Source organism: Camponotus floridanus, unplaced genomic scaffold (genome assembly GCF_003227725.1).
Source record: "Camponotus floridanus strain SB8 unplaced genomic scaffold, Cflo_v7.5 scaffold6, whole genome shotgun sequence".
Lineage (NCBI taxonomy): Eukaryota > Metazoa > Arthropoda > Insecta > Hymenoptera > Formicidae > Camponotus > Camponotus floridanus.
Genome location: NW_020229769.1, coordinates 143161 through 156865, shown reverse-complemented (window position 1 = coordinate 156865; position 13705 = coordinate 143161). Strand labels below are relative to the sequence as shown.

At 33.0% G+C, this 13705-nt stretch overlaps 1 protein-coding gene across 1 annotated transcript in view; it reads left to right on the top strand.

Annotated features, from left to right (window-relative positions):
* The window catches only part of LOC105248357 (G1/S-specific cyclin-D2), a 37689-nt gene extending 24346 nt beyond the window's left edge, over positions 1 to 13343 (top strand). Inside the window, exons 3-5 of the mRNA XM_011253113.3 lie at positions 5766 to 5928; positions 11132 to 11277; positions 12243 to 13343. Of these exons, the coding sequence (XP_011251415.1) occupies positions 5766 to 5928; positions 11132 to 11277; positions 12243 to 12461 (528 nt within the window). The 3' untranslated portion in view covers positions 12462 to 13343. The remainder of the gene's footprint in view (positions 1 to 5765; positions 5929 to 11131; positions 11278 to 12242) is intronic.
* The last annotated feature ends 362 nt before the right edge of the window (positions 13344 to 13705 follow it).

Below are 13705 nucleotides of genomic sequence, written 5' to 3'. Positions count from 1 at the left end.
TAAAGAGAATTATGATTGAAATATGTGAATTTGTACACCATAGGTATTTAATTTCATACGAAAGGGTTAAAGGAAGCAAAAGTGGCATTCTCTTGACAGGGGATTATTACAAAAGGATATCTCCCGTGTTCCTCATTTCTCCTTCCACCCCTTCCGTTTCCCTCGATATCCGCCGACCACCTGTCGCGGCGATTTCACCACCCACAAGCCAAAGCCGGCATCTGGGCGTCCTAACTAAACGATAAAAAAGAAAAGAGGACACATCATCGGGGAACCCACGTGTGTACACCCGCGGTAATTACGATTAATGATCGTAATTATGCGTTTTCGTCCGCGCTAGCCACTATCGCGACATACTATCTCTTTTCTCCGTGTCACAATATTCGGCGTACCTGAGCATTGGAAAAAAAAGAGTCACATGTGTTCATCGGGATTATCTTTCTCACGCTCAGGAAAACGGGACGGCCAAGGTGCGCGATTCAAACCGTGCGAACACGATTGCTCGCTCGCGCGCACATGAATGAAACGCATAAATGCACTGTACTTCCCCCTTCCCCTCCTCATCGATCGTTCGATAGTTATTGACCTAGCCGATACTACTTGCGGTATGAATCGAGAGCGACTATAAATTGTAGACCGGAAATGCAAACATATAAGTACCGTGGAAATTTTTCATACCTTGATATGCTTCAGTTATAACATAAGCTCTAAAATATAATTACAGCATCAGTATACAAAATTGCATAATATATTTATTTTTTATATATTATTTTATATATTTTTATATATTTTATATATTATCTTGAATTATATAATCTCCTTAAAAAATTATACAAATAACATCAGAAAATAACTTAGAGAAATAATTAAACAAATCGCATTTTTTATTTAAAAAATCAATTTTATATTAAAAATGATATTTATATGATTTGAAAAAACAATTTATTTTAAAAATTAATTTTACTAAAATTGTGTATTAAATTTGTAATGAGTAACTAGAGCAATACATTCAAAATGTAAAATTAATATTGAGAATTTATTTTCTAGAATTAATTTGTTTCTGTTTTATTACCATACCTTCATGGTGTGTGTTGCTCTCCGAGCAACACACACCATGAAGGTATGGTAATAAAACAGAAACAAATTATAAGTTCGAACAAATTATATTTATAGCTTTTTGAGATATTAATGAAATTTATTGTTCGATTTGCAACCCTTTGAGTATTATCCTCTGGTCTCATTAGCTTTGTTTTATTCCGATTGTCGCTATATCTCGAACGCGTAATAAATGGCCCACTGTTTCATTATTCCTCACTGCATAATATTCTGCCTCGTCGTTGCCGGTGCACGTCATATAATATGAATCGACCTTTATCGTATACGCGATTAAATTGCGCGTGTTCCACTACGCATGCATGCATGCTTGCATGTTTCGCGCGAATCCTTCCCGTAACTCGTATGTTTCCAAGCGTGTGTGCACACGCTTTAATAAAGTTAATCTTCCGATGCATTATTCAGTACTCAATTTATTTGAAAGGAACATGTAATGTACTAAACAAATAATGAATCATACATGAATGAGAGAAATCTAGGTAATCATTTTTAAAGTTGATTTTGAAATATAGATACCATGTCCAAAATTAGAAGCTGACGCACAGAATAGAAATGCAATGATAAAGTAATTAAATTATATGTGTTACATTTTATTTCTTACAACTTTTACAATTTGTTTATTGCTTATTTTGAAATGAAGCTCGGTTTGCAAATTTTATATTCATTTTCTCTTTACATATTATTTATGTCTAACTTTATATAGCCTGCAAAAGTTGATGTAATTGAAGACGCAACAGGTTTGATACACATTAATTACAAAATGTGTATCATTTAAATTCTTAAAGTACATCAGAAGGTGTTGCATAAAGGGAAAGCACATAATTAACACCTGTTCTTCCATGTTTCAATACTTTTGCCTCTTATTTCTTTTGCTCCTTACATACTTCTCTTTCCTTTTTAATCCAGCAATAACAACATTGATGCATATTAATAGAACGGAAATCCTCCGATTTGAATGAATTATTAATTATTATACATATATATATATGATAAATTTTGTTATGCTAATATTTTTAAAATACAAATATTAATTTAGCGAAATCCCTAAACTTTAAAGGAATAAATATAATAATAATAGAACTGTGTTTGGTAATTTTTAATACAATTAATACATTACATATATATTATGTTGTAAATCGTTTTACATATGTATCCGTGACACTAAATATGCGTAATGTAATGTGCGTGATGTAATGTAATATACTTTAATGTAATGTAGAAATTAGGTAGGATGTATCAGAGGGTGAACACGACGGTGAACGTACTCTTTATCATTAAAGCGACGCGACGCAAGGCACGCTTATCATCGCTCCGATCGTTGATTTAACTATCCCTGAAGTAGATCACTGTCCCCCTCGTGAATCATTACGTGTCATTACGTTACGTACGCGCGTATCGTAGCGTGCGTACACGCGCCGCGAGCGTATCGTAGACACTCTGATGAGCGATGACGCGACGCGCATCGTTGCGCCGAACATTTCGCATACATATGATAGGACTGGTGATTTGCTTCGAAGACTTTGAAATTTCGATACGGCAGTCGTGGGACTTTAATCTTCAAAGCTTCGAAGAATTTAAATTAAATTAAATTAATTTATTAAAGTTCATGCTTATTTAATAAGAACCTCCTTCAATTCTTTATTTGAAACTTTTATATTAAATATGCAATTATTGCAATTAATTATGTATTTCATCATGTTCAGAAATAATTATACCTTTTTTGAGCACATATATATTTATTAATTCTTTTTTTATGATATTTTTAACGTTCTATGAATGCATTTGTCACTCGCACTATTACTTTTCGAAATTTTAAATCTCCTTCAAGTTGTCAAAAGTAACAGTTCTAATATATATATCTGTCAAGCGGATTAAACGCAACCATATAACATATATTTCGTATCATAAATATTTATATGAATATATTTATATTCATGTCTGATGAATTATTGATTTTATGAGCACACATCTTTTTCAATTTTAGCAATAATTAATCTTTAATATTTATAATCGATAAACGTAATTTTTTTAGATAGATAAATAATATAAATTTATACGAAATATATATACATATATGGAAAGAGAGGAAAGGAGTACATATATTATATCTGAAACCAGAAGAACAGTATAATAAAATAAAAATGTGTATAATCGAAATAATAATACAAGAATATAACGGTATCAAACGAATTTACCCACATAATAGACAATAACAGCAATTAATCAGTTTCATCAAAAAGGACAAAACTACAACAGTACCTAAATGAAAGTAGGACATTATGATGATCCGGTCTGCCTAATAGAATATAGCACAGTTTTATACACCAGCGCGCTGTTATTACACATTGTCATTCTCCTACTCTTCGGTGTGTACGAGCCTTTGTTTCATTCACCGGTTTCCCGATGTCCAACGTACGAGAGACGCGTAGAGACGAGAGACTAGAGGGAATTGGCGAGCGTACGCACGCACGCACGCACTCGAGCACGGAACCCCTTCAAGGATGAGAATAAGCCGGAGGAATAAACAGAGAGAGAAAGAGAGAGAAAGACTCCCTCGGTTTATCTTCCCTCGAGCGCACATCCTCTTTGGCGAGGACTTTAATTTGGCTCGTGATACGACGAATAAGTCGCCTTCTTTCTCTTCAGAATCGCATTCGTGGATATAGTTTTAATACGAATATTTCATATTTTATAAAAATTCGTATGTTGTTATATAATCCGAGTGATTATAACTTTTTTAAATTTTATTTATATGAAAATTAAATATTTTAATTATATAATTGGGTTATACAAGAGAGGCAAAGAGAGGGAGAGAGAGGGAGAGAGATTAGTCACTTTATGGTTATAATAATTTTATTAATTATAATTATTATCTTAAGGCTTATTTTAAGATGATTTATGATTTTTTAAATCATATTTTACCTATAATTTTGTGTGTACACAAGATACGAAAGAATTTAAAGAATTAGACGTGATATTATATGCAAGATACATATCGAAATAAATACTCAAAAAAACATGGCACATAAAATCTATAACTATATTAAGAATTCTGTCTTGAATTAGGCCGTAAATTATGGATCGTCTAAAATAGGCTTAAACTAAAATTACATGAAATATTCATTTTATATACGATTTCGAATGCTGCGTACCATGACTAATATTATTAACACGAGTGCTTTCGTGCAAGTCATATCTTGGACATTTTACAGTTTCCGTTTGCAGTAAAAGTTGTAGCAGTTCCATATCATAAAACTAAATAGCTAATTTTGCATATAATACACATTTGATAGAGATATAAAATACGTATTTATACATTTATAGACATTTAATTATTCTTTATAATGTATTTATATTATGGATACGTATAATATATTTATTTTATGGATAGATATTTATATTATAATTTATATTATGGATCTATAATAAAATAATTACATTATGTATCATGATTATTAGTTTACACATTTATACAATCATATAGAAACATCTATTTCTTTATTTAATATTCGTTTTCAATATGCTGACTTTCCGATATCGTATTTATTTCTAAATTTTGCTTTATTCTCTTTTTTGATTTTACATATGTATACAAATGTATACATATGTATACATATGTATACAAATGTATACATATGTATACAAATATAAATGTAAAATATATATGTGTAAATAAATATAAAAATATGTAATATGTATATATATATTAATCGTCCAAGATTCTCTATGAAACATGCTTTCACGCTTGAAACGGAACCACGTTGCCCGGTTTCGTCACAGCTGAGCGATGGGAAGCCTCGCCGAATTCAATGGACTTTTAATCAAGACGAAGGACACGTAGTACTCGTCGCGCGTAACTCCCGCCGTGTAATTTCACGGTCGAAAGAGAACGGACGGGGGTATATACTACGACGTACTCTAGAGAACGGACGTAGTAACCTCGTCGAAGAGAAAGGGCAAACCTCTCTCCGTCTTTTTCCCTCTCCTATTAATATGTCTTTCTCTCTCGTGTTCAACACTTGGAACGAAGAGAGATCAAGGCTCCGTGATTTTTGACGACGCGCGACATGATTCGCTGTCGCACCTGCGTAATTAAAAGCGCCTATATTTCCGCGTTTTTAAAAGGAAGCTCCTTTTCCATTAATCTACGATGAAAAGGATCTTTCGCTCTCTCTTTTCAATGGAGATAAAAGATCTAATGATTCTTTGTTGATTCGTATAAGCTACATCTTGCAATCTTACAAAGTACTTTGCGAGTCAATGTTATTAATGGCACAAAAATCTTTTCATCTTTTTATCATACTGATATATATATATATATATATATATATATATATATATATATATTTGTGCGTATTTAAGATTGATTTTACCTTTCTATTTTTAATTGAAAGAAAATAATTGAAACATATCGATAATAATTTATATAAAATATTAATATTACTTATATTTTTTGAAAATATTGATGCAGTTTATTGCCTCCTGCTTTTATTTCCTCTTTTTTGATAACGAGAGAAATTATGTTAATCTAAATCCGCATTAAATTGTTAAATGCTAATGAACTGATGAATGTCACTTTCTACTTTACATATCTTTTGCGTACAGCGAATGTATCATGAAATTAATCGAGCATTTGTTCTGATTTGTTGCAGAGGTGGGAGCAGCTGGTCGTCTCTAAACTAAAGTGGGAGCTATCTGCGGTAACACCCGGTGATTTTTTAATGCACATCCTCAATAGATTGCCAATGCCGTGCACTTGGGACACCGTGATGGTCCGGAGGCACGCACAAACCTTTATCGCTCTCAGCGCTCGAGGTAAGAAATAGTTAATTAATAAAAAATGGAGAAAATTCGAGGAATTAGTAAGATTAGTATTATCAGACATGCTATTGCGATCAAAAAATTAATAATTAAGATCTTCTTTCTATGATCTATACTCATTATTATTATATTCTTTATTGATAAAATGAAAATGCAAGTAAAAAATCATTTCACGAAAGTAATTCAGTTTTTTCAGAACGTATGCACATCTAGTACTTGAAACTAAAAGTGCTACGTCTTTCTTTCGTATGAATGAAAAGCATATTAGAAAACATATACGATAAAAAATTTAGAAAATTGCACGACAAAAAAATGTTTAAAATATTCTCTTTATCTAGAATTTTGAATAAAATTTATATAAAAATACGCAGCCAATATATTTAGCTGAAAGGTCAGGGAATCCTTTTACAAGTTTCGAGTTTTACTCATTTTGTATAGAGACGTGTAAACATTTCGAAGCAAGTCGACGAGTGCCTTTTAAAATGCACTTCTTCGCACTATGTTGCATATGTTGTAATCGTGTCACGTACATATATGTGCGGCAAACAACTTGGGACGTACGTCATTAACATATATGCATTAATGAATATATAGTCACGGTGCATTGTAGAACATAGATCGACAGCGGAAACCGTCACGTAGCTTTGTCAGTCGTACGAATCACCTCTTTTCTTCGTTTTCTCTCTCTCTCTCTCTTCTTTTTTTGTTAAATAGGTCACGCATATACATATAGATGAGGCCGCCAGTAACATGCGCGGTTTCGAATGTGCTTCTAGAAGGAATAAACTGTTTATTATGTACTATCATTATACATTTTCCATTATCATTCGTGTTTATTAGCACAATTCGAAAGAGATGAGGAAAAGCCTGTATAAATCGAATTAAAAAAAAAATAAATAATACAATTTTTTTGCATGATAACATTATTATTTTTTTAATTACTGATATTGTTATATTCAGGATCTGATTTTACAATATTCGTCTACGTTATTAATAAATAAAAGTAATAAATAAAAGGTGCAATGGTAGATGTAATTGATAAGGTGGACACCACAATAAGTATTAATTATAGCGCTGAAAGATATCTGTTTTTCATTTCTTCCTTATTTTAAAGTTTCTTTAAAGATTCAAAAGCAACTCACGAATGTTGAAAATATTTTGTATCTCGATTTTCTAGACCTGCACCGCTTAACAAGGCTTTAAATGTCCGTTTAAATGCCCAGTCACGTATAGTTAGGCATGGACGACTTCGATTTCTTTGGAATCCGTCGTGGAATTTCGCCGCATTTTCCTCTTTATACGCCATAGCAATTTACGATCGCATTCTTATGAAGCTACTTAGCTTGTATTGTGTATTGTCAAATTAATTAAACTACGAATTAATTTAAGAAAAGAGCATGCAACGATATTTATAAATTTAGAAAAGTAGAGAATAAAGTCAACTTTATAATTTGCAATCAATTGGCAACTTTAAATTTAAATCTTTAACTATATATTTTGAATGAAAATTCAAGTGCTGAATTAATTTTCTAGAAATAAAACTTTTTAAAAATTATCTTTAAAAGTTAAATAAGAATTATCACTGATACTATCTAAAATAATATAATAGTTTCCATTCTTCTTTAAATAAAAGATATTTATTTTTCAAGAATTATCATAAGTAAATTCTTCAATGTGACTCATACGTGTCACGAAAAAAAGAGAGAAAATAAACCGAGGAAGTCCGCGACAAGATAGGCAGAGGCTAAGATAGCGCGAGGCTAAAAAGGATCGCGAGAACAAGTTGCGTTTAAATGCCTAGATGCGTCTCTACACGCACACATAACTTACAGGCGTGTCTGTGCCTCCTTTTCCTCCTACAATGCGATTATTTCTCTCCATTCTGTTCTCTCGTCGATTTTTCGTCCTCAAGTCCGCATCGGTCGGCTGTTATTACAATCGTGATCGCAAAAAGAACGATGAGGACCTTCGTTCTTCGTTGGTCCTGGTACTTGTATTGGGTCGATCTGGACGGTTCCGAGAGAAAGAAGGAGAGAGAGGAGAGCGATGACAGGATGAAGACGCGAATTGTTTCTCACGGACCAAACTAGGCTGTATCGCGCTTCGCGTTTTTTTCGGAGACAGCGAGAGAGTAGCGAGAAAACGATTTGATGAATTTTCCGCCAAATCGACATCCAACAGAGTAAATAGTCGAGGAAATATCCATACATTAAAAAAAATGGTCTTGTACCTAAGGTTTTCTAGGTGCGAAAAATTAACTGAGATAAAAAATGATTAGCAAATATTGCAATATCGCGTATATTTTGCACTTAAATGATAGGGAGAATTTATATCTAATTATTAGTCAAATTTAGAAAGAAAGTCTTTTCTGTGGAGCCTCTATCCACGTTAAAACTAATCATATTTGTTATAAAATTCGACTGTAGTACACAGAAAAATCATTTCTCAAAGATTGCTCTCACTATAGCATTAAAATTTATATTCATCTAATGTAATGGATCTAAATTTGGCAAAAAGTATTACTAGAATTTATTGTTATAAATTCTACATCTTATACAAACAATGTTCTGCAGATACAAAAAGATAATAAATTTTTGTTGTGACACTTAGAAATCTACCTATCTACCTCAGCAAAAGATCTTTTTATAAGTTAAAGAGGACAAAAGATTGCATATCCATCAAAATTAAACGAAATAAATTTTATAAAGAATTAAGAACTTTTCTGCAAATCCAGGACAGAAATATTTATGCATTATGCATTTATTGTACAATATCATTAGATTGTAGTTAAAATTTTTTTAATACTTTTAAAACTTTCAATAATTATAAATTAATTATTAAAATTTTAATATATTAAAATTATACTTAATCTCTGATTAATTAAATTGTGATTTAAATGCAAATTTTTTCACTCATATATTATAGAGTATATTTTTACAGCTATACGATCTTTCTGAAATGTTGCGTGATATTTATAGACTGCAATTAAATGAATCAGTTTGCGCGAAGTAATTATATTAAAATTATTTTTTAGAGATTGCTCGTAGAATCACTGCCTTATACGCAAGCGAATTATTATTGTTTACGCGGAAAGATTTTCTTAGAGCAGACGGGAAGTGATGCGTGACACGAGTTTTGATTACGCAAGCTAAAAAAGCTCCCAGGCAGAGGATTGAATTTCGGTATACGCAAGTATTCCGGTGCGATAATTTCGTCTGATGTTCACATTCCACAGCTATCTACGCGCCCTACCTCCCGTCCTCTCTCGTCGTCTTTTTTCCCTTATAAACTGGTTTTACATATACATATCTACAAGCTGTGCTCTTAATTTCGCCGGTTAATAACCGAGGCACTTTCTCTCTCTCTCTCTTTCTCTTTCTCTCCGAGCCATTTAACTATCAGCTGATTTCGGCTTCGGAGCGTAAAGCAAATAAGTGCGCTGTGGATAGATTTTTATTAAAATATTTTACGGACGTACTCTTTTTTTATATAATTTATAAATTTAAAATATATTAGTTAATTATGTTAAATTTTTAATATAAAAATATTAATAATATTGAATATAAAATTATATTAAAAATTAAATTATATTAAATTTATAATATAATTTCTCCATTCAATGTCTAAGTTATAACATTTTCGAATATAAAATTTTTTTTCAACGTGTTACATTGAATGTAAATGACCTTCTTTCTTCATGTGTATTTTTTCAACAATTTTTTCTCATGATGTTTAGTTCAGGCTATTTTTTAGTGATTCGGTAGAAATTAAATTCAAATTTGGAATGCGGTAAATGCATACTAGTTAGTTTCTTTCGAAATAGTGATAGACTGAAGACGCTTAATTAATCACTGAAAAAATTTAGAGCACAATGTTGACATAGTTATAAAGATAAAATGAACTGACGATGAAATAGCTGAATTCCATATAGCTTTGTATTATCTTACTTTTCTCTCAAGATAAAAAAGTATTCAAGTATAAAAAAATTACTAAAATTGTGATTGTATTAAATTATTAGATAATTAATAAAAATTTATGAATCTATGTAAAAATAACAATGCTGCGATTTTACCAAATAAAATTACAAATTTAGTAACTTAAATAAACGCATAACAGAATTCTGGATATAAATATAATAAGAATTTTGTACAATATTCTCAGAGATTAGAATTAAAATTGTTTAAATCTTTTCTAAAGCTTTGACTTTTAATTCAATTATTAAAATTTTAGTATAATAATATCATACTTCACAATCTCTCTACTTATTCAAATTGTGATTTAAATATGCAAATATTTTCTGGGAAACACTGACGTAGATGTAATTCTCGTCTCACCGTTCTGACTTCACGAGCATTAGAAAAACTAGGCAATGGTTTTACGACACGCACATATACAAGACAAAAATCATGGGACCTTTAAAACAACGGCTCGGGATCAGAACGAATAGATTTTACATCCGACACTCTGCATCCTGGACCTTTTGAGAACTGAACTTGTTCTGGTTTACGTTGCAACATTAGAATCTCTTTGAGGAAACAGCGGAAGTGGAGAACATTTCGCAGGACAAAAGATCACCACATGCTTGTCTTCCGTCCGTTTCCACCTGTAAATCGTAAATCGTATCGTAATTTCGACTTCTATCCGGAAATATCTAAAGAAAAAAATTCTCTTCTCTGAGGGAAGATTGTTTACCAATCCTCGCAGCGTGTGGCACGGTAAATGACAAAGAATGTGCTTAAGATGAAATGAATACGCGTGAAGAGAGATCGTCCTTAAGAAAATCTATGTATAGCGTGAACCATAAATCGATAAATAATTGACAAGAAACATGTAATGTGACTTGTCTAAATATTAAGTTAAAAGAACCCTTCAACATTGCATGTATAAATTAATACAATGTGCTTCTAACTTTTTTTTTCCAAAATTTAATTTCGTATTTTTGTCCATTAATTTTGTCTTGTATTAAGACACGATATTATTGAATTTTAAATCATAAATGACACGATATTATTGAACTTTAAACCATAAAGTAATAACATTTATATTAAATTATGTAAATTATTATTATATTATTATATTATTATTTATATATACAAGTAATAATGTTAATATAATTTACATATAAATAATAATATTAATAAATAATATTTTAACATGAAAAATAATAATGTGTTTAATATATATGTCTTATGTGCAGAATACAAGTTCTCCATGTACACGCCGAGCATGATAGCGGCAGCGAGCGTCGCAGCGGCGTTACACGGACTGGACTGGACCGGGAAAAGCGGATACGGGCTGGCCGGTCTCCTGGACGAGCTCACCCGCATCACGGCTATTGAACAGGTTAATAGCATTCGTATCAAGAGTATCACATATATGAAACATACATAAAACAAGATCGCCCGTCTGCCTTTATTTTATCTCGATTTTATCATTCCTCTACAAGATTCCAAAATTTGATATCAATGAATGCGAGGGAAACATCTCGATAAAATATCGAAAAACTGTCATGCTTGAAGTAGTAAAAAAAATTTATTTTGATCTTGTCTTGAATTGCGAGACAAGACATAATATCAAGACTAGTCTTGGTACCTCGTGCAATCCTAGTCATTGGCAGTGCGCCGCCAATGTTCTGGTGTCTCGACATCAGAAATCGGCAAGAAACGATAAAACTTGCCCTTTGCACAAGTCCGGCCGTGGAAAGACAGACTCGCGGGACTGGCAAAAAGCGCGACGGGAAGTGCGCGGGGAAGGAGATGGTGGAGCAGGTGCCGGGCACATGTTCGCGCGCGCGCGCCGGAGTGGTAGAGAAGAAGAAAAAAAAAAGGAGTCGGGGTCTGCGGGCCCCGTATGCGCGTCGAACGATGACGACGAGGCGAGCGGGGTCGCCGGGTTCGTCTCCTCTTCCTTCGCGTTCTCTCGCTCTTTCTCCTCTTTTCTTTCTCCATCTATATCGTCTAGTGCAAATAAACCGAAGCGCGAATGAATGGCACGGCATGGGGTCCGTGACCCGTGAAGCGCAATATTTTTAAGCGATCCCGCTCTCTCGTCCGTGTGTTTAGGCCCCCGGGAGCAGGAAGATATCGTCCTCGAGACGGCATCCGGTCTCCCTGGACTTTCATTCATGACCTCGGGTCACAGCTATAGCCCGCGAGACGCATCAGTCTTGGAACTTTACCCTCTTGATTCGCCCATGCATGCATCTTCGGAAGTTAGAGAAAATATTTTTAATAAGCGACAAAAATTATCTTTTAATGCATAAAAAGAAAAATTTGACTCCGATATCACAACATTATTTTTTCCTACAGGATTATCTGCATGGCTGCTTAGAGCAGATAGAGGAGATGATCTCGCAGGCCGCCCACGTAAACACCGATAATCCCGGAAATGGACACCCGACAATGAGTACCGGTGTTACGAGCGCGCCGCAGAGGCCGCTGGGGGACCAAAACAATACAAGTCAGGAGAAAATACTGGAGCACGAGAAAGCGGGCACGCCGACCGACGTCAGGGATGTACATTTTTGAAAACCGCAGTAGGGGGACACTCCGTAGGGGCCGACACACCGGTGAGTCTCACAGCCGAGGAGGAGAGTTTGCCTTCGAGCGACGATGATGAACAGCCGGCGAAAAAACGGAAGGTAATTCTGGAAGAGCAACAGAACACGCCGGAAGAGAAATGTGACGCGACGGAAGTAGCTGATTGTACTTCGAAGCGAAAAATTCCTCCCGAAGAATCTCGAGATTGAACCTGTGATCGCTCGCTAATCACGCGTTTCATTGGAAACTGTGACACGAATTATTACTACAAATTAAAACCTGGGGGTACATTTGAAGCATGTAAGATGCATTTTGAAAAAATATGAAGTTTATTTCGATATGCGATTGCAACGAGACGTACTTATGAAAGAGAGAATTTTTATTTCTTGGATTTATATACATATTTCGCGAGATTTAGTTGCGTATGCTTACGTACAGTATGTTTTGATAAAGATAGACTGAAGAAAAATTTTGATTTCCTCACAGTTATCCAAATAGTCTATCACAATTCAATTAATATTTCAATTACAATACATGCCTTCATTATTTTGTCGATATCATATTTTAAAAGTTTATTTTTTTAAATCTCTTCAAAATTTGCGAACAGAGGACATGGTTGGTTCATTGGTTTAAATCGAAAAAATCGTAAAATTGTAGAAAACAAAGAAAAATAAACGAACGATTAAAGGTGCTCGAGATGATGTGAAAAATATTTGACTGGAGATTACCGGGTGATTTGTGTCTGAATTTATACTGTTCCAACGTGTGTCGTCCGTAAAACATGAAAAAAAAGGATACAGAAATTAGAAAGGCGTGCTGTTTGGGGGAAGGCAATGCAATACGCTTTACGCATTTGTAATTTTGTAGTAGGAATATATATATATATATATATATATATATATATATATATATATATATGTATATATATATTCTTAAATAAGTTATATATATATATATATATATATATATATATATATATATATATAACTTAACTTTTAGATAACGAGATAAGAAATTACCGAGAAACACGAAAAATATGACAATATAAATAGGAGAGAACTTGTCCTCTCCGCGTGAGCATTAAAAAGAAAAAAAATTTCACTTAGTCATATCCAGAGTCATTTAGCGTTTTGTACATATATAGTATGCGTACGCGAATAAATGAATATATATATATTATATATTATATCGAAAAAATATATCTATATATAGATGTAAATTGATGAAAGAAA